The sequence below is a fragment of the Heteronotia binoei genome, chromosome 21, assembly GCF_032191835.1.
Source record: "Heteronotia binoei isolate CCM8104 ecotype False Entrance Well chromosome 21, APGP_CSIRO_Hbin_v1, whole genome shotgun sequence".
Lineage (NCBI taxonomy): Eukaryota > Metazoa > Chordata > Lepidosauria > Squamata > Gekkonidae > Heteronotia > Heteronotia binoei.
This window is the reverse complement of record NC_083243.1, coordinates 97,717,806-97,744,612: the sequence shown is the minus strand read 5'-3', so window position 1 is coordinate 97,744,612 and position 26,807 is coordinate 97,717,806. Positions and strand designations below refer to the sequence as shown.

At 44.8% G+C, this 26,807-nt stretch overlaps 1 protein-coding gene across 1 annotated transcript in view; it reads left to right on the top strand.

Annotated features, from left to right (window-relative positions):
• Nucleotides 1–26,807, top strand: part of CRY2 (cryptochrome circadian regulator 2) — a 65,134-nt gene that overhangs the window by 34,313 nt on the left and 4,014 nt on the right. Inside the window, exons 7-11 of the mRNA XM_060261803.1 lie at nucleotides 7,885–8,196; nucleotides 9,407–9,558; nucleotides 9,701–9,903; nucleotides 17,781–17,870; nucleotides 21,035–21,174. Coding sequence (XP_060117786.1) covers nucleotides 7,885–8,196; nucleotides 9,407–9,558; nucleotides 9,701–9,903; nucleotides 17,781–17,870; nucleotides 21,035–21,174 — 897 coding nt within the window. The remainder of the gene's footprint in view (nucleotides 1–7,884; nucleotides 8,197–9,406; nucleotides 9,559–9,700; nucleotides 9,904–17,780; nucleotides 17,871–21,034; nucleotides 21,175–26,807) is intronic.

The window sequence follows — 26,807 nt, the reverse complement described above, 5'->3', positions numbered from 1 at the left end:
GCAATTGTTTAGGACGATTAGGAATCCTACAACACTGCTGCAAGGCAGGCCAAATGCTAAGGAATTTAAGATAGGTTGTGAGGCTTTTGCAAAAATTTTTGCAGACAAGGTCACATTGCTCCGCCACGACCTCCCCGTCACATTAGATGCAGTATGTGAACTCGAGGCCCCGTGCCTGTTTTCTGATTTAATCCTGGATTGTTTTGACACACTCAGCTTGGAGGAAGTAGACAGAATTCTCTCTGCTGTACGCCCAACAACTAGTGATCTGGACCCATGCCCCTCCTGGCTAATTAAAGCTTGCCAGAGGGAGCTAAGATGTCCTACATGGGACATCGTAAATAGATTCCTATTGGAGGGTATTTTTCCAACACCTCTTAAAGAGGCTGTGGTCCGCCCCCTCTTGAAAAAGGCTACATCAGACCCGACCGAATTGGCACATTACCGGCCGGTCTCAAATTTGCCCCTTTTGGGCAAAATTATTGAGAGGGCAGTGGCGTTATAGTTGCAGAGCTTTCTGGATGACGCTTCCATTCTAGATCCACACCAGTCCAGCTTCCGCCCGGGCCACAGGATGGAGACAGTGCTCGTCGCCCTCGTGGATGATCTCCAGCGGCACCTGGATCGAAGTGGTTCGGCGGTGCTGTTGTTGTTAGACCTATCGGCTGCGTTCAATACGGTCGACCACCAGTTACTGACCCACCGCCTCGCCGATGCAGGGATTCAGGGGCTGGCCTTGCAATGGCTTTCCTCTTTTCTTGATGGTCGGGGACAAAGAGTGGCGACTGGGGAGAGCTGTCCCAAAGGCACCCACTTAATTGTGGGGTGCCTCAGGGGGCGGTTCTCTCCCCGATGTTGTTTAATATCTACATGCGCCCCCTTGCCCAGGTTGCCCGGAGGTATGGACTGGGTTGCCACCAGTACACTGATGACACCCAGCTCTATCTACTGATGGACGGCCAGCCTGGCGATATCCCAGAAAATCTGGATCTGGCATTGCAAGCCGTGGCAGGTTGGCTCAGACTGAGGAGGTTGAAGTTGAATCCAGAGGTCCTTTGCCTGAGCCGTGGCGGCCTAGGAGGGGAAATTCCCCTACCGGTTTTTGATGGTGTGCCACTGAAAGCAAGGTGCAGGGTCAGGAGCTTGGGGGTACTACTGGAGCCTTCTTTATCAATGGAGGCCCAGATAGCAGCCACTGCTAAAACTGCCTTTTTTCATCTTAGGCGGGCGAAAGCAGCTGGCTCCCTTCCTGGAGCGTGATGACCTGGGAACAGTGATCCATGCAAAGGTCACCTCGAGACTAGACTACTGTAATGCCCTCTACATGGGGCTGCCCTTGTGCCGAACCCGGAAACTACAGCTAGTGCAGAATGCGGCAGCCAGACTATTAATGGGACTCCCTAAGAGGGAGCATATACAGCCTAGGCTATGGGAATTGCACTGGCTGCCAGTTGTGTACTGGATTCGTTACAAGGTGCTGGTTATTACCTTTAAAGCCCTATATGGCCGAGGACCTGCCTACCTTAGGGACCGTCTTTCCCCATATGTTCCCCAGAGAGTACTGAGATCTAGCTCGCAAAACCTGCTGACCATCCCTGGGCCAAAGGAGGCCAAATTGAAAGCCACGAGGGAGAGGGCCTTCTCGGTTACAGCTCCCCACTGGTGGAATCAGTTACCAGAAGAGATACGGGCCTTGCGGAACCTTGAACAGTTCTGCCGGGCCTGCAAGACCATCCTCTTCCAGCTGGCTTTTTAATGTAGAACTGTTGTATCATCTCCATGAGCAATTGTGTCATATTAAGATTGTAGCACCAAACTGAATTGTGGTTTTAAACTGTGGTTTTAAATTGTTAGTTTAACTGTTGATTTTAATGTAATATTTAATTTATATCTAATATATTTAAATTGAGGATTATTGTATTATAATGTTGTATTTTATGTATTTCTTGCATTGTAATGTTGTATTGTATACTGTTGAAATGTGGTATTTTATGCTATGTGAGCCACCCTGAGCCTGCTTCGGCGGGGAGGGCGGGATATAAATTAAAAATTATTATTATCATCATCATACCAAATAGTCAGGTGTGCATTGGACCTATATACTAACAGAAAGCAGATAGTTCTGCAAACTTATGGAACCTCCTAAATTTGCAGAAAATAACTTAAATACATTGGCGGGGGGGCCTCCCAAAATAAAACATAAAACCTGTAGGCAGCTGCAAATGCTTGAAGCGGTGCCGGACTTGGCAACAGAGGGGGAGGATGGGATTCCTCCCCATGAGTCTTGCAAGCCCTCATATTGTATATTCCAATAGTCAACTATGGCCCGATCTTTGGATACTTGATTCCATGGAATGGGACCACAAAGACAGAAAACAGATTTTTTTTTTTTGCAAAGTTGGAGCCTTTAGGTTTGCAGAAAAATCTACAAAGTTTTAAAAATTGAGGGGGGCTTAAATCCCCCCAAAGAAAAGATTGTTGTTTGCACAGCTAGAGAAATGCTTCTCCTGCTGCATGCCAGTGGGGGGAAAGTTGGCGCTCTGTCCCTTGAGGCCACTAGAGTCAGGCACATGAATCCTCACAGGCAGTCTGCCCTCTAAGCTAGGTTAACCTAACCTCTAAGCTAGGTTAGTGTGAAGTAGCTCATAGTTTTTTATCCACCAGCTCACACATTTTTGTCTTAGCTCAGGAAGGATGGCCCCAGAGCAAACTAATTTATGCAGTAGCCAGAATTGCTCACTCACAACTTTAATGCCAGTAGCACATGAAGAAAAATTTTGCTCACAAGACTCCACAACTTGGAGTGAGCATTGCATCTTCTTTGTGGTCTCTGTGCTTCACACTCATGGGATATAGCACCTGTGCCGATCCCCCGAATCGGTACCTAAAAACCCGGGATTTTTTTGCGCTCAGCACCAGTGGGCATGTGCAGGCCTTGCTCCTATGGTTACCTATACCCGCCATACCAGTGGTACCCTCCACGTGACTTCCTTGAATGGGATCAGCGGTCAGAAGCCTCTCATCTCTAGAGGGTTTCACGTCACTCCGGGCATCGGTGTCGATCCTTCCTGAAAAACGCAAAGAGAGGATGGAAGTACAGGCGCGCTCATCAGTTTCGCTGCGATCACCCAAGCGAGCTTCGACTCTGATACTCTCTGAGCACTCTGTGAGAAGAGACTCCTCATCATCGGACTCTGAGGTCGATACCGATAACCCTGACAGGGCAGTGGAATCTTCGCCAGAGTCGCATATTGCTGAGGACCTTCCCATATCTCCATCGGAAGATCTGAAGTCTTATGGGGACCTGGTGAAGCAGATGGCACACTCCCTCTCCCTCACAGTGGTTCAACTGCAGCCAGACGTCGATGACATGGTCTTCGATATAACGCAGAGAGACACATCGACGACTGTGGCCCTTTCTGTAACAAAAGTTATCCTCCAGGCGGTGAAGGAGCCCTGGCAAAACCGGCATCTACACCTATTTCTTCCCGGAGACTGAACCATATGTATCAGGTCCAGGAGGCCAGTGCTGAGTTTTTGTTCGCCCACCCCAAGCCCAACTCAGTGGTGGTCTCCTCTTCATCTAATGCGCACAAGACACACTGTTCCCCACCTGACAAAGAGGGCAAGAAATTGGACAATGCAGGCAGGAAATTTTATTCAGCTAGAGCATTGGGAGTAAAGGTTTCCAATTATGCCGCTTGCAGTGCTCGCTACCAATACTCTATTTGGGAGCAGCTCACACCGCTGTTGTCTTCCTTAGGCAAGGAGAAGCGATCTTCTTTTAAGAAGCTGCAAAAGGAGGGCTTAGCTGTGGCCAAGCAACAACTGGCTGCAGCAAAGCACATGGTGGACATATCGGCCAAAACCATCACTTCTGCTGTCTCCCTGCGTTGTCACTCTTGGCCTAAGGTCTACAGCGCTTCAGCCTGGCACCAGGGCCTTTGTAGAAGACCTGCCTTTCGAAGGTGAAGGTCTTTTCAGTTCCACCACTGACAGTGTCCTCCAAGAGATGGACAAAAGCATAAAGACCTCAAGAAACCTGGGTGTCCCAGCTTCCTCTAGGGCTGGTAAGCCTAAGCAATGGCAGAAATCTTGGCCCAAGAGGTCCTACCAGAAATTCTCCCCTGACCAGCCGTGGGACTTCGCTCTTCGCAACCAGAGAGTAGCTCCCCCTATAGGGGAAATAACAAGAACAGGTTTGCTTCTGTATCTCAAACCACCGGCAAATCTAAAGGTGCCCGCCCACAGAAGCAGGGCCTTTGACTTTTCTGTAGCATGCGTTGCCTCCCCTCCTTCATCTCTTATCCATCTTTGTCAATACTTTCCGGCTTGGGAGTCCATCTCCACAGGCAGGTGGGCTCTTTCCATCATAGCAGAAGGATACAAGATAGACTTCGTTCAGGTTCCAACTCAGTCAGTGATTGTCACCACACCCCCTTCCCCACCTCTGCTGGCGGAGGTGAGCAACCTCTTGCAGAAACAAGCAATAGAACTGGTCCCAGTAGAGGCCGGAATGGGGGGGTTCTATTCTCGTTATTTCCTGGTTCCCAAACGGGATGGGGGATTGAGACCAGTTATGGACCTTCAGAATCTGAACAAGTTGATCGTGTACCAGAAATTCAGGATGTCCACTCTGCAAACAGTCCTTCCCCTCATCAACCAAGGGGACTGGATGGCAACGTTGGATCTCAAGGATGCCTACTTCCACGTCAGCATCCATCCTGCATACAGGCATTTCCTTCGTTTTGCAATAGGTTCCAACCATTTCCAGTACAAAGCCCTTCCATTCAGCCTGTGCACTGCACCACGGGTGTTCAACAAGATGATGAGTGTTGTAGCCGCACATCTCTGGCTGCAAGGCATAGTCATCTTTCCATATACTGACTGCTGGCTCCTTGTGGCGGAGTCGGAAAAACATCTATCCAGCCATTTTGCAACTACTCCGTGTCTTCTTCACACCTTAGGTCTGCAAGTCAACCTGACAAAGTCTCATCTCACACCATCACGGGCAGTTCAGTTTATAGGGGCCTTGCTGGACACAAGCTCTCACCACGCTTTTCTGCCTCAGCAGCAGGCGATGGACATTATCAATTTCATCCATCTTTTCCAAAGTCGGAAATGGGGGACAGCACAGCAGCTGCAGCGGATGCTGGGGCTGATGGCGACGACTACAAGCGTTCCGCTGTTTGCAAAATTGAGAATGAGAGGTAGTTTCTCAGACAGTTTCGGCCTTTACGGGACTCACCTCGGAAGAGGTTCACAATTCCACCCTCGATCCTCCAGACTCTGCAGTGGTGAAAATCCAGAGACAACATCTGTCAGGGAGCTCCCTTCCATCTACCTGTAACCACAGTTACGATCACCACAGATGAGTCTTTGTGGGGTTGGGGTGCTCACATGGACTCTATGTGTGTGGGGGGCCCTTGGTCTCTACAATTGACTCGTTGCCACATAAACTATCTGGAATTATTGGCAATTCATTTCGCCCTTTGGTCTTTCCGCCCCTTACTAGCAGGGAAGGCGGTGGCACTGTTGATGGACAATACTACAGCCCTTTGTTACGTTAACAGGCAGGGCGGGACAGTCTCTCGACGGCTCTGTACACTAGCGATAAAACTGTGGATGGAGTGTCTGCAGCAGGGCATCTACGTAAAGGTTGCGCACCTTCCAGGGGTGCTCAATCTGCAGGTGGACTCGTTGAGCAGAGGAGCAGCATCTCCAATTGAGTGGGAGTTGCAGTGGCACTTCCTTCAACCTGTGTTCCAGCTCTGGGGGTATCCTCAGGTGGATGTGTTTGCCACAGCTAGGAATCAGAAGTGCCCTCTGTTCTATTCCAGGGGAGGCGTGGATCCAGAGTCATTGGGAGACGGCCTGATGTTCCCATGGAACTATTGGTTCCTATATCTGTTTCCGCCTCTGCCACTGCTGACAAGAGTTGTCAACAAAATTGCAAGAGAAAGGCTGCACTGCATTCTAGTGACCCCATGGTGGTCTCGGCAGTACTGATTCCCAATCTTGCTTCAACTAGCGAGGGGTTTTTTTTTATCAGTTTCCGGCAGAGCCAGATCTTCTGTCAGCCCAGGACGGTCATGTGTTCCATCACAACGTGCCTCATCTGAAACTGACGGCGTGGTTCATCGACCCTGTGAGTTCTCCAGCAGAGTCCAACACGTCTTTCTAAATAATAGAAAGTTGTCTACCCGTGCTTCCTACGACAGGAAGTGGGGGAAGTTTATTCAGTTTTCGGCTGACCACACAGTCTCACCCCAACGGGTGGGTCTATCGGTGATTTTTGATTTTTTGTTATCCTTGGTGGATGCTGGACTTTCCTTTTCTTCTGTTAAAGTTTGTCAGCAATATCGGCGTACCATGAGTCTGTTGAGGGGCATTCAGTTTTCGCGCACCCTCATTCGAAGAGGTTTCTAAAGGGTCTGCTCAGGTTGCATCCCCCGTCAAGATCACCTCCACAGTTGTGGGACTTGACTTTAGTGTTGGACAGATTGACTTGGCATCCCTTCGAGCCAATGGCAACATGTTCTCTACAGCATCTGTCCTGGAAGACTGCTTTTTTGGTAGCAATCACATCGGCACGCCTTGTAGGGGAGCTCATGGCTATGCGTTGTGACTACCCATATCTAGTTTTTCAGGAGTCTGGAGTGTCATTGGCTCCTGACGTTTCTTTTCTTCCCAAGGTGGTTTCCTAGTTTCACCTTAAGCTGGGCGTTTGGTTACCCATGTTTTATCCCACGCCTTCCTCGGATGAGGAACGTCGGTGGCATTCTTAAGCATGCGTTATTGTTTTACTTGAGTCGTTCTAAGAGTTTTTGCCAGGACAGCATCTTTTTGTTTCTTATGCTGCTCCTAAGTTGGGCTCTAGAATCTCATCTCAGCAGCTTTCGAAGTGACTCACTGAGACTATTAAACTGTGCTACTTGCTGGCAAAGAAGCCATTACCTGGGCCCATTCATGGACACTCTACTAGAGCGATGGCGACATTGGTGGCATTCCTGAAAGGCGTTTCCCTGACGGACGTGTGCAAGGCCGCCACCTGGTCCTCTCCACATGCTTTCAAGAAGCACTACGCTCTGGATGTGCATGCTCAGCAGAGGACTCATCTGGGAGCTGCGGTGCTGCAAGCTGTCTTTTCTGGTTCACCATCTTCCCATCTCCAGGTATGTCTTGCTTGCTCATCTCCCATGAGTGTGAAGCACAGAGACCACAAAGAAGATAGACAGGTTGCTTACCTGTAACTGTAGATCTTTGAGTGGTCATCTGCGCATTCACACTACCCGCCCTCCTTCCCCACTGCTGACAGTCTCCCTATGTTAGGGACTTCCAGCGGTCAAGAAGGAACTGGCGGGATCCTCGTGCTGGCTCCGGTGAGCATGCGCATGCCCACTGGTGCCGAGCGTGAAAAAATCCCGGACTTTTTAGGTACCGATTAGGGGGATCAGCACAGGCGCCATATCCCATGAGTGTGAATGCACAGATGACCACTCGAAGATCTACAGTTACAGGTAAGCAACCTGTCTTTCACAGCCCACCCCTCTGCTAAACCAGCAACAAAGGGGTTGAGAGGGGATGCAGGAGTCCTTGTGCGCCCTACCAAGTTAGCAACAAGGGAGGTGGGTCGTAGTAGCAGCCCCTGCAGTGACATGGGTGGGGGCAGAAGAAGCTAAGAGAGTCAAGGGACCTCCATGAGTAACTTAGGTCCCCACTTGTTTATTTGTGTTTACTTGTATTTATGAATGTATGTAGTTTGGATAGATGTTTGATAAGTCAAACTGCAACTGCACATCCCTGGTTTAAACTTTGTGTTCAGGTACCCCAAAGACCCAGTTCTATCTGTTTTATGCACAATTTGCTTCCTGCCTTTTCTAGGTGAAGCGAAATAGTACTCCACCACTATCACTATATGGTCAGTTGCTATGGAGAGAATTTTTCTATACAGCTGCAACAAATAATCCCAAATTTGACCATATGGAAGGAAACCCAATCTGCATCCAGATCCCGTGGGACAGGAATCCTGAAGCCTTGGCAAAATGGGCAGAAGGCAAGACAGGATTTCCCTGGATTGATGCAATCATGACACAATTGAGACAAGAAGGTTGGATTCATCATCTGGCTCGGCATGCTGTAGCTTGCTTTCTGACCAGAGGTGATCTGTGGATCAGCTGGGAGTCTGGAGTGAAGGTGAGTTGTAGAGGCAGAAAGTGTGCATTGGCATATGAGTTTTGGAATGAATCTGTAAACGCATCACTGCCACGTATTACCACTTACATGAAGAAGGCTTATTCTATAGAACTACAGTCTGACAGAAGCCTGTTTTTAAAAGAAGTTCTTGAATTAAAGTGTTAAGGGTAGGCTCCAGAAAGAAGTTCATTTTCATGGGTTTGGTTGGAAGGAGATGCCCCAAAACAGTTAACAAAATGTAAGTGAAAAAACAAAGTTCAGTAATACACCATATCCTGGCCTGGTAATGGATTGACTTGGCCAATTTACTCAGAGCCACAGGCTTTGAGCCACAGATTGAGAGCCAAGGAACAAGCCCACTTTGGCTCTTGTTAGACGGCATGCTCCTCTGGCCGTGCTAAGGCTTTTAAATACTTATACTAGGAAGGGAAGCAGAAACTCAGCCCAGATCTTATTCAGTTGGCAGATCTGTTCTCCAGATTCACCTCCCCTGTTAGAAAAGCCTCTGGCTACTCCTAGGATTAAATAATGTGGAGATACTAAGGATCTTGTATTGAGGGACAATTTAAATCCAGATGAAACTGACATGCACCCAAAAACCAAAATCAACTGGGTATATTTAACATGCAGTATAATTTTGTAGATTGAATGAGAGTAATAATGAGCATTTTGAGATTGAAAAGCACTTTTCCTGTCTGTCCAGACTTGGGCAAGATGAGGATCCACATGTCCATGGTTAAAGTGTTCGTATGGGTCAGACAGAAATTGAGCGTTTAAGTCAGAAAAGCTAAACTTTGCCTCATTCCACTTTTTTTGTTTTCAGGATTTTATTTCCTTGAGTTGAGAAATGAGCAGAAATCATTAGAATATAGTGAGGGCAGAGTTTAGCTCCCTTCTGTCATGTACTTTGTGTTGATTTCAAAGCACACGGCTCTCTTTAGATTTAAGCAGATGGACATGTTTATAAATGCATGTTGACCTCAACATAACAATCTTGTTTGGCTTTCATTATTCCACAAACCTGTGATGTACTTGACTGTTTAGCACATTTGTGTCTTTTTTTCAAAGACACAAGTAATTAAATGTAATCAAGTTGACAGTGAGTTTCTGTTCCTGCTTTACTCATTTAAATTCGCACTGTGACAGTGCCTTTGAAAGTCAGCTTAAAAGATTTTTCCTCATTGGGGTTTTCACTCTTGATTTGTTACAGGTGTTTGATGAGCTGCTGCTGGACGCAGATTTCAGTGTGAATTCAGGCAGCTGGATGTGGCTTTCGTGTAGTGCTTTCTTCCAGCAGTTCTTCCACTGCTATTGCCCTGTTGGCTTTGGACGTCGTACAGATCCTAGTGGTGACTTTGTCAGGTGAACACATTGACCAGTTCTGTCAGCAAACTTCTCAAGAATGAAACTTCTATAGAGTTGGGGCATTTGATTGTCTGATGACATGTAGACTCAGTTTATAATGCAGAGTGAACTATAACACCTATCTCAATTTGTATTGCAGACGATATCTGCCAAAGCTGAAAGGCTTTCCCTCACGCTATATTTATGAGCCTTGGAATGCCCCTGAATCAGTGCAGAAGGCAGCTAAATGTATCATTGGTATAGACTACCCCAAACCTATGGTGAATCATGCAGAAACCAGTCGACTGAACATTGAGCGCATGAAACAGATTTACCAGCAACTATCACGCTACAGAGGACTCTGTAAGTATTGACAGCTGCATAGTGCCATGAAGCAGCTTAGTTTCTGTAGTAAAATTTGTGTTTACCTTTTACAAATAAGTGTTTTGTGCTAGGAGCTAAGGTCTGTTTCTTGTCATTGGTGCAGGAAAACCATAAGTAGCTCAGCATAAGAAGAAGGTGATGATATTGGATTTAAATCCCGCTCTATACTCTGAATCTCAGAGCGGTCACAGTCTCCTTTACCTTCCCCCCACCACAACAGACACCCTTTGAAGTAGGTGGGGCTGAGAGAGTTCTTACAGCAGCTGCCCTTCCAAGGACAACTCCTACAAGAGCTAAGGCTGATCCAAAGCCATTCCAGCAGGTGCAAGTGGAGGAGTGGGAATCAAATCCAGTTCTCCCAGATAAGAGTCTGCACACTTAACTAAACTGGCTCTACCTATAAAGACAAAAGGGAGAGAATGGTATAATTTGCTACTAAAACTGAATAAAACCTAGACTGCGATATGTAAATATTATCTAGATCACATCCCAACATTTCTGAAATCTTCAGTTCTTTATCACTTCTTGCCAGATGTGTGCTTTTCAGTCAACTTGTTATGGTTTCCACATTTACAGAAATATTGTACTTATCATTTGGAAATTAAAAATATTTCTATCCAGGGCTTTTTTTTGTAGAAAAAGCCGAGCAGGAATTCATCTGCATATTAGGCCACACTTCCTGACATCACTATTGTTTCACACACAGCTTTTTTATAGAAAAAGCTCAGCAGGATCTCATTTGCATATTAAGCCACACCCCTGACTTCAAGACAGCCAGAACTGTGTTCTTGTGCATTCCTGCTCAAAAAAAAGCCCTGCTTCTATCCAATAGTACAGCATTGGACACATTCCAAAATAGAAGAAGACTGCAGATTTATACCCCGCCCTTTTCTCTGAATCACAGACTCAGAGTGGCTTACAATCTCTTATATCTTCTCCCCCCACAACAGACACCTTGTGAGGTAGGTGGGGATGAGAGGGCTCTCATAGCAGCTGCTATTTCAAGGACAACTCCTGTGATAGCTAAGGCTGACACAAAGCCATTCCAGCGGCTGTAAGTGGAGGAGTGGGAAATCAAACCTGGTTCTCCCAGATAAGAGTCCACACACTTAACCACTACACCAAACAAATGAGATCCATTTCTCTAGCATTGTTGTTAGAAAGTCTTCATGTTTTGTATTTTATCTGTCAAAATGGCCATTTCCAGTAAATCTAGCACATCTAATGACCATACAACTTCTTTTTACACTTTCCTCTCCCAAAGAATCTTACTGGGCTTTAATTGCCTGAATGTTAAAGCAAATAACAGAAATTCAAATAGTTTTTATGTACTTGCATTCATTTTAAACTAGTTCAGGATGAATTATTAACTGGAAATTAGACTTTGAATATCGGATATGATGTTTTCTGCAAAGGTGGTCTGGGCTCAGCAATATAAGAGAGTTACTTCCCCTTATAAGCAGCTTCTTAGTACAGCTATTGTACCTATAATTAGACACTTTCAAAGCTGAACTTTGCTGGTACATTAGCTTGGCCCTTATGGATTGTTGCTTTTATCATAATAAAACCCTTATGCTTTTACTGTTGCTAGGTTAAGTGATCATTTTTAAATCATATGCATTTTTACAGTTATTTAAAAACATATTAACTTTGAAATATGCAAGCTACATAGATATATAAAATTGTCACATTCTGATGATAGAAAAATGACTAGCGTATAGACCAGGGGTGTCAAACTTGTGGCCTGGGGCCTGAATTAGGCCCCCAGAGGGCTCCTATCAGGCCCCCAAGCAACTGGCAGTCGTCTGCTTTCTTCTCCCTATCTCTTGCTTCCTTCTGCATCACAGCTTGCCTTGCCGGGCTCGCTCAATCGCACAGGTGCTACAGAGCTAAGTCTCTATTTCTCTATTTTCTTCATGGGCTGAGGCTTCTCCTTGAGGTGGAAGGGGAATGGAATAGCTAGGCTCACTCAAATGCACAGCAGAGCTACTAAACCAAGCCTCTCTTCCTTCTGTTGGCTGAGCTTCCCCCCCCCAGTCCCCTGGGGGGAAAAGGAAAACTTTGCCAAGTTCCCTGGATCACATGGGAAAGATACAAAGAAAGCACCTTTAAGACTGAGTGCTAATGTTTTAAGCATGTTTTATTTTAAGTTTTTTAAAATCTTTGTGTTTTTCTGTGTCCTTTATAAAGTTATATATCTGCTACCCGGCATTACATTTTATGATATACATGGCCCGGCCAGGTCACATTTATGTTGGATCTGGCCTTCATAACAAATGAGTTCAACACCCCTGGTATAGACTGTGCTAAGCAAAAGGTAAAATATCTTGCTGAACAATGGTATTAATCAGTGAGCTTCATTCTAGTCACTAGGAAGTGTATGCCATTGTTTTATGAATATTTCTTTTCTGTGAAATGTCTTAACTCTCTGGCCAGTCATGCATATTTGGGGGAGTTTTCTGTTTCCACTACTGACTGCTGCCAACATTCTTAACATTAAAATTCTGACTGTATGTGGTGGTGATAAAGATGAGATCCCTAAAAGAGCCTAGTATTTCCAGTACTTACTTGATAACTGGATTGAACACTCATGCCAATCTAACAGAGGTATAATATAGCCTATACAGCAACTTAATCCTATTCTCTTTTATCCCAGTGTGCGTAGGGTAAACACGTTCATCATTTTACATACCTTTCATCATTTTCATATTGAAATAATGGCAGATAACATATCTTCCCTTTTTTTCTTTTTATGAAAATGTTGATGTGCTCTGACATATAAAAGCCCCTTAGAATTTTTATAGGGCTTCTTTAACCCCATATAAAACAGGAAATCTTAATCTTGTATTTCAATAGAAACTGCTTGAACAAATATCCCACAAGTAGAGCCTATTCAGCTGGTATGTGTTTGTGCATATCACCAAAGATTTTTCTATATAAATGCAGCTTTCTCCCTGCCTTAAAAAGGGCCTGTGGTTCCTTAGTTTACTAATAAGCTGAGAGAAGGGTTGGAATTAGAGTTCTTTTGGAGGAAGATGCAAACCAAACTAGACAGAGCATACCATAAAGCCCGTTTGAAAGCCTAAGAGATGGCAATGACAGCAGTGAAAAGGGCTTTCTTTTTTGCTACCACTATGTCTATAGAATCTCATATGACTCAATTATTGTATCCTGGCAATGCTTAAAACAAGTTAAATAAAAACCTGCTGCATTCTTGGCAGATAAAATCTCTCTCATTGAATTTAACAGACTCCAGTGGTTGTACAAATCAGTTAATAGAGGGGCTGAGCTATTCTGGGTTGTCGCCCACTGTTGCCATTTTTCTCTTGCATCCATTCTAACATACATTAGCAATGATAGGGTCAGATGATGCCAAGGTGCTGACATCCAGTTGTTTGAGATGTCTGTCTGAGGATGTGGGCAGGATCCGTAGAAGTTTGAGGCCAACTATCTGTTTGTATGACCCTTGCCCTTCCTGGTTACTTAAATCTTCTGGTGTGTGTGTGTGTGGGGGGGCTGATTATGTTGAAGAATACTTTCTTAAAAGGATAATGGTCACCCCAGCCCTGAAACAGGCTGTGGTGCACCCATGTGTGAAGAAGCCTACCCTTGATCCAGGAGATCTCAATAATTATCTGGCAGTCTCAGAGTTCCATTTTGGAGCAAGGTGATCGAACTGGTGGTGGATGGACAACGCCAAGCTTTCGTAGAAGAGGCAGATTGTTTAGACCCCTTACAAACTGGGTTTTATGGAACTGAAACAGCCTTGGTCGCCCTAGTGGATGGCTTGAACTTGGAGATAAACAGTTACTCTGTTGATTCTCCTAGACCTCTCAGTGTCTTTCAGTACCATCAATCATGGTATCCTTCTGGACTGGGATTGGGAGACTTCTTTCTGCAGTAGTTTTCCAGTGCTACCTGGAGAGTAGATAGTGCTGGGGGACTGCTGTCCAGCCCATGGACCTTTAGCCTGTGGTAGGAGTGTCAAATTTATTACAAGGACCAGATAGTACATAAGTGGGGTTTTGTGGGGCCAGGCCATGTTTGTCATAAAACATAATGCCAGGTAGCGGAGATGTAAACTTTATAAACAACACAAACACAATTAAAGATATTTTTTACTTAAAATATAAACATGCTTAAAATTCAGTGTTTTGTTTAAAATGGAAAGTGGGGGAATAGAGGGATTTGGCAATGCAATGTTTAAAATAAAACATCAAGAAAAACACAAGGGATCACAGCAGAAACTGAAAACATAAAATGCTCTTGAGCCATGAAAAACCATGAAATGTCTGGGCATTGCAAGCTTTTCCCCTTCCCCCGGTCTACTCAGATTGGCAATGGCTTTCCAGTGTAATTTGGCTGTGGGTTTCCAGGTTAGAGTACTTACTAGGCCCCATTTCTCAGGTCCATTCAGCAGAGACAAGTTGGCTCATAGCATCAACCCTTTATTTGCAAAGACACATCTCCAGGAAGCAACGTCTTCAGCTAGCCATAGGAACACTGGAAAGTGAAACTGATCTCCACTCCATTGAAACACATTGCAGCACAGACAAAGTTGCAAAGAAAATGTGAAATGGATTTTCAATTAAGGTCTCTGGGCACTATCTGAGCACAAAGACCTTAATGGAAAATCCATTTCACATTTTCTTTGCAGCTTTGCAAGCCCAGAAGAGCTTCCTTCTGCAGCTGGCAAAGACAAGGAAGAAGGAGCTGGGAACTTCAGCAGCCTCAGAGCTTCAAAGGGTGAGGGGGGAGGAGGAGGGAGAAAAGAGCCTTGGGCCTAAATAAAGCCCTGGGCGGGCTGAGTCTGGCCAGTGGACTGGACATTTAACACTGTTGACCTATAGGGTCTCAAAAAGTTCCATCTTGTCCCCTATGCTCTTTAACATATACATGATACTGCAGGTGAAGTCAATCAGAAAGTTGGACTAAGTTGTCACCATTATGCAGATGACATGTCCAGCTGAAACCCTGAACTGTTCCCTGGAGGCAGTTTTGAAGTGGGTGCAGCTAATAAACTGAAGCTTAGTCCCAACCAGGTAAAAGGCCAGAAATTAAGGTGCCACCCATTTTTGATGGGTTTGCACTTCCTTTGAAGAAACAGGTTCATAGTATAGTGGTGCTCTTGGTCCTACTGCTGGATATGAAGGTGGCAGCTGTTGCCAAGAGTGTCTTTTACTAGCTTAAACTGGTTAGCCAGCTGTGGTTTTTCCTGGGCAGAAAAGATGTGGCCAGTGTAATACATGCCCATGGTTTAGAGTGACTACTGCAAGTGCTCTATATGGGAATGCCCTTGAGAAGTGTTCAGAAACATCAGTTGGTTCAGAATGCTTCAGCCATGATGTTCAACAGAAGAACAGGATGTGGACAATGGACTATATTGCTTTCGTCTTTGACCTGTCTACACTTGTTCCCCATTTGTTTCCATGGCCAGTTTAAGGTGCTGGTCTTGACTTGACTTTCAGGGCCCTATATGGTTTGGGATCAACATACCTAAAGGATCACTCTACTCCCTTTTGAACCCTCCTGTCACTTCTGTAATCTTTGGAGGCTTTGCTTTGTGTGCCCCCACTTTCTGAGCTCATGCAGGTGGCAACCCAGGAAGAGGACCTTCTCAATCATGGCACCAAAGCTCTAGAACTCTGTATCTGTGGCAGTTCATCTGTCCTGCTCCATTGGTGTCTTCTACCAGCTGGTGAAACTTTTTTGTTCTTTTGGTATTCCGTCAGTGATCCCTCCTTTCCATCCAGTATTTTTGTTTTGTATGTATTTTAACTGCCTTTTAAATCTACTATATCTTTAAATTGTTTTATGTTTGGGAGGGAAGGTGGTTGATTTTAATGTTTTTAAAATATGATTTTATTATGTATGTGTTACCAATTGTAGCTGCCTTGGTAGCCCTTGTAAAGGCAGAAAGGCAAGATAGAAGATTTAGGGGAAAATATTTAAAATATTTCTGAACCTGGTCTTGTGGATAGTGAAGTAAGTTGGTGGTGATGTTTGGAGTGTTTCCTTCAGTTACATCTAGGCTGAAAAACAGCATCATGTCCTGACTACGGTTGTTATAGCTGCACTGGTCATTTTAACATAACCTCAAGACTAGATTACTGTGCAGAGCTATTTTTGGCAGTGACTCAAACTATAGTTGGTACAGAATGCATCTGCCCAGTTCTTGCAGGAGCTAATAGTAGGTTCATCCATGTTACTGAAATCCTGAAACATCTGTGCTGGTTTGTTTCTGAGTTTGATTCAGTGTGCTGTTTTCACCTTTAAAGTTCTTAACACCCTAGGACCTACAGATTTGCTGTAGTGCCTCTCCCAGTAAGAGCCTCCAAAAGTACTATGCCCACAGCAATAAGAGATGTTTACAGTCCTAATGCTGAGGAAGGCTAGGACAGTTTCAGTTCATATTTAGGCTTTTTTAGTGGCAGCCCCAGTCCTTTAGGATGGTATGCATAGGGAAATGTCATGCCTGATAGTCTTCTGTGGGGGGAAATGTATGGCTGAATTATTTTAAAGAGCCTTTGGAAATTGACTTGCTGTTATGCAGATTGTCTGCATCTGAGACTCTGAGATTCAGAGTATAGGGCGGAATATAAATCCAGTATCTTCTTCATCTGTTGTTGGTTTCATTGTTTATGGTATTATATTTGGAAACTGCTTTTGAGTAAACAACAGAAGTGTATAAACGTTTTCAGCCATTAAATATAGATTAATTGCAGCTGTCAGCTTTTAAGAACTAAACAGACTTTTCAAAAGGTCAGCGCAAAGTTTGAGTCCAGTGACGTCTTTAAGATCAACAAAGCTTTTTTCAGGGTATGAGCTTTTGTGTACACACACACTTCTTCAGATACACTGAAACGGAAGTTACTAGTCCATACATATGGGTAGAGGTTGAACAGCAAATTAACATACAATATAATGAAGATGATTTAATAGATGCAAACAGAAATAACAAGCTAAATTTGTTTGGATTTAATTCTGGGGGAGGGGGGATAGACAGTGAAATAAATAAATATGTCAGAATTGGAGGTAGATGTGTAAATGTATCCCTCTTAATTGTGGACTGCTAAGAGTAATTAACTGAGACACTATTGTTACATTCCATTTGTCTTCTCTTATGCATGGAAGTAACTAACACCATCCTTTTCTTTGAGGTTGGGTGACTTGTAGTGCAGTGATGTCTCCTTTGTTACCAGACCAGAAAAATGCATTCCAATATATCATTCTAAATGACATTTTATTCTACACTACAGATCATCCCACCTCAATGAAAAGGATGCTGATGCTGTTAGTTTCCTCCATGCATAAGAGGAGACAGATGAAGCTTAACAACAGGGTCTCAGTTAATTACTCTTAGCACTCTGCAATTAAGAGAGATACATTCACACATCTATCTCCAATTTTGACATTTCTTTCACTGTCCCCCCCCAAGAATTAAATTCAAACAAATTTAGCTTGTTAATCCTGTTTGCATCTGTTAAAACATCTTCATTATATTGTATATTAATTTTCTGTTCAACCTCTACCTGTATGTATGGACTGGTAACTTCTGTTTCAGTGTATCTGAGGAAGAGTGTGTACACAAAAGCTCATATCTTGAATAAAACTTTGTTGGTCTTGAAGGTGCCACTGGACTCAAACTTTGTTCCACTGCTTCAGACCAACATGGCTGCCAACCTGGCTTTATCTTCAAAAGATTAGTTACTCTGATATGTAAGAAAGGTGGTGGGATGTCCTGCGGGTCATTATCTCAGTCTTAACCTAGACTAACATACTCAGTACTATGTCTCTGTGTGTCAATTAATGAAAAGTGATGCTTTTCTTTAATAGGCATTATGTTATTTTTACAGGTTTATTGGCCTCTGTCCCTTCCTGCATGGAAGACTTCAACAGCCCAGCCACAGACCCTTCTGTGGGACAGGGAAGCAGTACTACTACAAGTGAGTAACAGCTGTCCATAAATTACATGAATCTTTTAATAGGCACTTGAAGACCATAAATGGCAGGTTACACAAGAGTTAGAGGTAGCGGGATTAGACTTTCTGAGAAACCCAGTGAAGTCTCTCTAGAAGTTCTCTAAGCCGTTTTGCACTTATCCCTTTGGCACATGTCTAGGCATGCTTTAATGGGATATTTAAGTAGGAAAGCTGGAATTCACACCTGATAAAGCTCATGGGGTGGAAGGAGAAAGGGTAAGTTCTAAAGTCTGAAACAATACCATAAAGGGAGTCTGGATGGATATAGGTTGTTCTGTGTCACAACTCACCACATCAGCCATTGGCCCTTCAACAACCACTCAAGTTCTGTAGCATTCCATTGGTTGAGTCCGCTCCTCTCCCCCACTCGCTGTCGCCTGTGCAGTCTCTGTGGCATTTGAAAGTAGGCAGTGGTGGCAGGAAGAAGGTGAAGAGACGGGAACAAAGGTGGTGCTGCTGCAGCTCCTCCTGGTGCTAGTCTTCAGTGCAAATGGCTACTCAGGTGACTGGGGGGCAGGCCTTCTCTTCTTGAAATACAACTTGGCAACAAGACCTGGCCCCACTGATAGCATTTCCTCAGAGGCCACCGCAGCCATCTCTTTCTTGTTACTCCTTCCCTCCTCCCCTCAGCCTCACCCCAGGACAGACAAGGATTGGTCCACTGGGGAATCTGCTAGGCCAGGGGTGTCAAATATCCAGCTCATGGGCCTGATCTGGCCCTCAGTGGGCTTCTGTACAGCCCATGAGGAACTGCCTATGGTCTATTTCCTTCTCCCTCTCCCCTGTTTCTGTCATTCCCATTTATTTATTTTTTTCTGTGGGATTGAGGAAGCTGAGCAAAGTAGCCTTCTCCCTCTTCCCCAAGGGGGAAGGGGAGGGAGGAGGAGCATGAGGTATCTCAGATAATAGGCTGATAGTGACCACTATACATTGCATTTTCTCTGTTCTTGCATTGCCTCATAGGAGTTGGTTATTTTTCTGGGGAAGACTATAGTTTTGTAGATAAACACATAGTCCATATCATGGTGCCTTCACATGTCCTTGACCAGCACACGAAGCAACTTACATTCAAAAGCTCACAGTGCCCAGCCATTTCATGTTTTCCCCTGGATCCTAGGTCACAGAGCATTGACCATGATATTTCTGCAATGAATGGCAATCTGCAACTTACAGATACATGCCTGAATAAGACACCCGAACAGCATACTCAAGATTGCTACAGCTCAGACATTGTCTCCAAATTGTGATGCAGTCATTCAGAGCAGGTGGTGTAAGTTATCAGACTGTTAAACAAAATATTGCAAGAGTGCTAATGTTTTAAGCATGTTTTAATTTTTAAAAAACTTTAATTGTGTTTGTTCCCTTTATAAAGTTTACATTTCCACTGCCTGGCATTACATTTTATGACACACATGGCCCAGCCTGACAAAGTCTCATTTATGTCCAATCTGGCCTGCATAACAAATCAGTTTGACACCGCTGTGCTTTGCAGCGGCTTTTGCTAAGCAACCATGCTTGGTTCTATCAGTAAAAGGTGAGGAGGGGAGGCTCTTTCCAGGCCTATTTTGGCCTTTGAGGGAGAACTCATTGGAGCCAGTCCTGACTAGGGTTGCCAGTTCTAGATTGGTGGGAAATTGCTGGAGATTTTGAGGTGAAGTCTACAGAAGCCAGAGTTTAGGGACAGGAGAAATCTCAGCTGAATATGCCATAGAGTCCACTCTCCAAAGCAGTTATTTTCCCCAGGGGGAGAGAGATCTGTTGTCTGGAAAGCAGTTGTGATAACAGGAGATCTTCAGGCTGTACCTGGAGGTTGGCTACCCTAGGCCTGGCTGATTACTCCTGTTCAGCAGCAGCCCCCCCCCCCCAATGACAGCCACTGTGACATAGCAGTTAGCACATCAGAGCAAGGTCTGCCAGACCCAGGTTCTTGCTGCGGAAGTTGACTTGGGTGATTTTGCACCACTCACAGATTTTCAGCCTAACCTACCTCACAGAGTTGTTGTGCAGATCAAAAGGGGGAGAGGAGAATTATATCAGCTGCTTTGGTCCTAAGTTGCAGAGAAAGACTGTCCTTTTCCTAGGTAGAGGCTGCAGGGAGAGGGGAGGAGAAGGAATGTTGAAGTCAAGGGGCAGATAAACGTAGGTTGATGGTTGGCTAAGAAAGAGATAGGATTGGCAACTCCAGGTTGGGAAATCCTTGGAGATTTGTGGGGTGGAGCCTGGAGAGGGTGGTTTGAGGAGGAATAGGACCTCAGGTACAATGCCATTTTCTCCACCCTCCAAACCAGCCATTTCCTCCTGGGGAACCATTGTTGCCAATCTCCAGGTGAGGGCTGGAGATCACTCAGAATTACAACTGTTCTCCAGATGGCAGAGATCGGCTCCCATGGAGAAACTGGTGGACTCTGTGTCATTATACCCTGCTGAGGTCGCTTCCATCCTGCTTTGGTCCTCACTGTGAAGAAAGACTGTACTTTTCTTAGGTAGATGCTTCAGGGAGGGGGGAGGAGTTGGAAAGCTGAAGTCGGATCAGTTTCCCTACAGAAAATGGCTGGTTTGAGGAGCATATTCTATGGTATACCATAACACAACCAGGCCAGGCCAAAAAACCTAGATCATGCCATAAGCTCACTCTGATACTGAATGCCACAAGGCCAAATATAACAGGAAAAGGCAGCAGCATTGCACTTCAAACAAAAGGAATGCTAAACTTCAGCACCTGTGTGACTGTTGTCATCTCCCCCCAACACATACCTCCCATAATTATTCTTATCTCCATTCTGGGCCTATTTCAGGGCTTTGAGCCATCACAGACACACATGGGGGGGGAGCTGGCATCTGTTTCAGCTGCAGGATGGGTGGGAAGACAGCAAGGGTGGAGGGGAGTGACTGTCATGGATGGGGGAAGTAGTGGAGTGCTAAGGGTGCAGGGGTTGTTGAGAGGAAGAGATGGTTGGGGGGGGGGTAGGTGGAAAGATACCAGGAGTTGCGGGGAGTGAATGCTCACTTGGGTGGATGAGTGGGAAGACAGCAAGGGAGAGGAGGTTCTTGCTCAGAGCCTCTTTCTAGAGCTCATATTTTTCCCTACAACAGTCATAGTGTTCTAATAATTCACTACCCTTTTGCAGTGCCAAGACAGTCCCACTTGGGTCATACTTCTCCAAAACGGAAACATGAGGCTGCAGGTGAACACAGTGAAGAACTGTACAAACGAGCCAGGTTAACAGTTCTACAGACCTCAAAGAATCCACACCAAGAACTTGAGAATGTGAGTTGCTAGCTTACTTTTGGCACTAAAATCCACATGATTGTCCACTCAAATAACAGATCTCTTTTGCTTGATGTTTATTTAGATGCTGTACAATTGCACATTTTTTGCAGAAAGGTACTTCTGTAATAGTTTCTGCTTGATATCACTATCAGATTTGCCCAGTCTTAAAGGAGTAAAAGCAAATATTTGTGAATGTTGCAAACACGCCCTCTGATTACTGCTTTATCTAATTTATTTCCCTGCTTGGGATGATAAAATGAAACCAGAGAGGACTATGTATGTTGCCCTGAGTTCCTGTGAGAAAGGGCGGGATAAAAATGGGAGAGATTTTTCTCTTTCTAATACCTTCTGAATTGGTTCACTAGAAGGGTTTCAGTACAAGTGGATTTAGACATTTTGTAATGGAAGGTAAGCAGAAGTGCTCTGTGCTGCCTTGTAGCATCCAAAATGTATTGCCCTCCCCTCCTTATGCAGAATGAGATGAGAGGGTTCCACTTGGGATGCTACAAAGAGGAAAGGAAGGACAAATTGCTTAATCGTCCTCTGCCTTTCAGCTATGTAGTATCCAAAACCAAAAAATAGACAAGATGCTGTAAAGAAACAAAACACAAATATTTGCATCATCCTGGCACTTTAAACTACTTCTTCATGTATTTAAGAACATTTATTATTTTTAAGGACAGAGAGAGACTGATTAACCACTGGGGTTTTGGTTTAAGAGGATAGATTAGGAAAGGGGGAGCAAGGGAGGTGCTTTCCATTAGAAATCTCCTGAAGCTCTTTGTCATGCTGTGATTTGCTGAACTGGTAAGTAGAGGGCAGCACAGTATTTTTGTTCTGAAAGGAAACCATTGGTCCCATCCTATAATTCAGGGGTGGCCAACGGTAGCTCTCCAGATGTTTTTTTGCCTACAACTCCCATCAGCCCCAGCCATTGACCATGTTGGCTGGGGCTGATGGGAGTTGTAGGCAAAAAACATCTGGAGAGCTACTATTGGCCACCCCTGCTTATTTTGTAAGCAGGGGTGTTGAACTTGTTTCTGTCACAGACGGGACTTTGTGGGGCCAGGCTATGTGTGTCATAAAATGTTATGTGAGATAGCGGAGATATCAACTTTATAAAGGACACAGCCAAACACAATTAAAGATACTATGTTTTTACTTAAAATACAAACATGCTTAAAACTCTTGCAGTATTTTGTTTAAAATGGAAAGGTGGGGGAATAGTGGGGTTTGGCAATGCAATTTTAAAAATAAAATATCAAGTAAAACCACAAGGATCACAGCAGAAACTAAGGATATAAAATGCTCTGAGCCTGGGAAAACAATGAAATGGCATTGCAACTTTCTCACCCACCCCAGGGTCTACTCAGATTGGCAGTGGATTTCCAGTATAATATTCCCCTTTGGCTGTGGGTTCCCAAGTTAGAGTATTCACTAGGTCAGGTCCATTGAGCAGAGACAAGCTGACTCAAAGCATCAACCCTTTATTTGCAAGGATATAACTCCCAAGAAATATGAGTTTCAGCTGTCTATATAAGAATGCTGAAAGTAAAACGATCTCCACTCCATTGAAACATATTGCAGCACAGACAAAGTTGCAAGGAAAACATGGAATGGATTTTCCATTAAGGTCTCTGTGCCCTATATATCTGGGGTGCAGAAACCTTTATGGAAAATCTATTCCATGTTTTCTTTGCAGCTTTGCTTCCTGCTGTAGCCTGCAAAGACAAGGCAGAAAAGGCAGGGAACTGAAAAAGCTGGGAACTTCGGCAGCCCTGGAGCTTCAAACAGTGAGGATGGGGGGCGGGGAAGAGCCCCAGGAGCCTGATTAAAGCCTTGGGTGAGCCAGTTTGTCCCTTCTTAATTGTAACAGCAGTTATCAGTTAGGTTGCTTGAGAAACTGTAATTTGTCCAGAACTTCATGGGTGAGAACCAATTTCACAGGGCTTTAAATGACTTTAAGTCTCATGCAGTTTGACCGTTCGTGAACACTATCTAAGTCTTGCACTGTTCCAGTACCTCTTGTTTGACTTGACTGTAGATTATCAGTAGAATCAAAAGCTTATGGAGGGGTGTGGTTCAGTGGTAGAGCATCTGCTTGGCATGCAGAAGGTTGCAGGTTCAATGCCCAACATCTCCAGTTAAAGGACTTGGCAGTAGGTGATGTGAAAGACTTCTGCCTGAGACCCTGGAGAGCTGCTGCCAGTCTGAATAGGCAATCCTGACCTTGATGGGACCCAAGGATCTGATTTCACTATAACTGAGCTTTGTGTGATCTTCTGTTTTGTTCTTTGGGGTTTGGTGGAAACAGGCCGTTGTCTTTTTATTGCTTTCAGGCATTGTTATCCCATATCTTCTTTCCCATTTCAGTTGGAGTTCCTTAAGAAATTGTCTTGGGTTTTCTTCTCTTTCTCTCCTTTTTCTTGGCCCTATTTATTCATTTTATTCAAAATATTTATACTCTGCCTTGTCTCTGCATGTGACTTTTGTCGACCTTACCAAAGCTTTTGATACCGTTAGCAGGAAAGGCCTGTGGCAAATCTTGGAACGTTTAGGATGTCCCCCAAGGTTCCTCAGCATGATCATCCAGCTACATGAAGACCAGCGAGGCCAAGTCAGACACTGCAATGACCTCTCGGAGCCCTTCCCAATAGGCACAGGTGTAAAGCAAGGCTGCGTTCTCGCGCCAACTCTCTTTACGATCTTCTTTAGCATGATGCTTCAAAGAGCCGCCGTAGATCTAGATGATGACAATGGTGTCTACATCCGCTATCGCACCGATGGCAGCCTGTTCAACCTGAGGCGACTAAAGGCTCACTCCAAGACAATGGAAAAACTCATCCGAGAGCTACTATTTGCTGATGATGCTGCACTCGTCTCCCACTCGGTATCAGCTCTGCAGCATATGACGTCCTGCTTTGCAGAGGCTGCCAAGCTATTCGGCCTAGAAGTTAGTTTGAAGAAGACAGATGTTCTCCACCAGCCTGCACCCCAGGAAGATTATCACCCTCCCTGCATCACTGTGGGTGAATCAGTACTGAAGACAGTCCAGCAGTTCAGCTACCTGGGGTGCATCATCTCCTCAGATGCCAAGATCGACAAGGAGATTGACAACAGGCTGGCAAAGGCAAACCGTGCCTTTGGCCGACTGCACAAAAGAGTGTGGAGCAACAAGCATCTGAAAAAAGGCACAAAGATCAATGTTTACAAAGCGGTTGTGATGACAACCCTCATCTACGGCTCCGAATCGTGGGTTTTATACCGTCATCACCTGCGACTCCTTGAGCGCTTTCATCAGCGCTGCCTTCGCACCATCCTCAACATCCACTGGAGTGACTTTGTGACCAACACTGAAGTCCTCAAGAGGGCGGAGGTTACAAGCATCGAAGCACTGCTGTTGAAGACACAGCTGCGCTGGGCAGGGCTTATTTCTAGGATGGAAAACCACCGCCTTCCCAAGATTGCTCTGTATGGCGAACTTTCCACTGGCCATCGAAATAGAGGGGCACCAAAGAAGAGGTACAAGGACTCCTTGAAGAAATCCCTTGGCACCTGTCGCATCAACCATCACCAGTGGTCTGACCTAGCCTCAGATCGCAAAGCATGGAGACACACCATCCACCAGGCTGTCTCTTCCTTTGAGAACGCACGCATAGCTGGTCTTGAGGACAAAAGGAGATTGAGGAAGAATCGCACTGCTACAGCACCAACCCCAAATCAGACTTTTCCCTGCAGCCACTGTGGCCGGATCTGCCTGTCCCGCATTGGTCTTGTCAGCCACCAGCGAGCCTGCAGCAGACGTGGACTACTGCACCCTTCTTAAATCTTCGTTCGCGAAGTCAAGCCGAGAGAGAGGCATTGTTATCCCATATCTTCTTTCCCATTTCAGTTGGAGTTCCTTAAGAAATTGTCTTGGGTTTTCTTCTCTTTCTCTCCTTTTTCTTGGCCCTATTTATTCATTTTATTCAAAATATTTATACTCTGCCTTGTCTCTGCAAACTCATAGTGGCTAACAAAACAACAGAAATGCATGTAAAGTGCCCGATAAATTAAAACCAAAACACAATTAAACAAGAACCAGTACCTGTAATTAAAAGCCAATGCAGTTAAAACAATCAAAAACAGTTTGCGCTATACAGAATGTTTTCTGACATTGAACAGATACACCTTCCTAAATGCAGCAAGTGAAGTGAAGGCAACCATTGCTTCCACTTTGAATGCCTGTGAGTCGCCAAACAACTGTCCTAGGAGAGGGTACTGTGAAAATATTAGCTGAGGAGCCCTGTTGGTGCAATGGTAATGGTACTGGAGATGCAGCTCAGGAGCTATGAGAGGGCTTTAAAGGTGATAACAAATGCTTTGAATTAGGGCCAGAAGCAGATAGGCAGCCAGTGCTGTTAATGCTGCAGTGATTTTATATGTCCCAAGCAGCTGAATTCCAGACAGGAGTTTTGCTACCATTTTTGGCACAAGTTGAAGCTTCCAAGACATCTTCAAAGGTAGCCCCACATACAGTTTAGTAGTCCATTCTGGAGGCTATGGTAGCATGAATCAGTGTGGTTTGATTAGCAAAGTTTAAATCAGGTATGTCAGACATGCAGCCCAGGGGCTGAATCAGGCCCTCAGAGGGCTCCTATAAGGCCCCCAAGCAATTGGCTGTCATCTGCTTCCTTCTCCCTCTCTCTTGCTACCTTCTGTATAACCACACCAAGAATCACAGCTGAGAGTGGAAAAAGAAAACCCCAAAGGGTTCCATGACAACCAGCCTCACAAAAAAAGGAAACTGATCCAAATAATTTAGAAATTGTTAATATTCTCTTATCACTCTCATACAAAATATTTTTCACAAGTCATAACCTGACAACAAATACCATTATGATATGCAAAAGAAGGACAAGAGCTACAGAGCAAAGCCTCTGTTTTCTCCGTTGGCTGAGGCTCCTCCCTTGGGGAGGAAGGGGGAGAGGGAGAGCTTGCTTTGCCAGGCTTCCTCAATCGCACAGCAGAGCTTGTGAGCCAAGCCTCTATTCCTTCTATTGACTGAGGCTTCTCCCCCTCACAAGTCCCTGGGGAAGGAAGGAAAGAGCCAGAGCTTCCTTTGTCCAATTCCCTGGATCCCATGGGAAAGATACAAATAAAGCACCTTTAAGAGCAATGACTGCTAATGTTTTAAGCATGTTTTATTTTATTTTTTTAAATCTGTAATCGTGTTTGTGCCCTTTATAAAGTTTATATCTCTGCTACCTGGCATTACATTTTATGACACACATGCCCCAGCCTGACAAGGTCTCATTTATGTCAGACCCTGCCCTCATTACAAATGAGTTCGACACCCATGGTCTAAATAGTGGTCCAGCATGTGAACTAGATGTAACTGAAAGAAGGCGTATCTAGCTACAGTACCAATCTGTTCATCTATAATTTCTGTGCTGCCAGTTTACAGGCATTTTTTGTTGCCTTTTTCTAATATCTATTGACTGGCTATTTTCTCACTAGCTTATACTTCATTGCTAAAACTGTGCTGTCCTGTCTTCCTCCTGCATCTTTTTTTCCCCTTTCTTGCTCTCTGAGATTAGTACTATTCTTTCTTCTCCCCCCATGGAGGAAGCATGAAATCCTGTGATCCA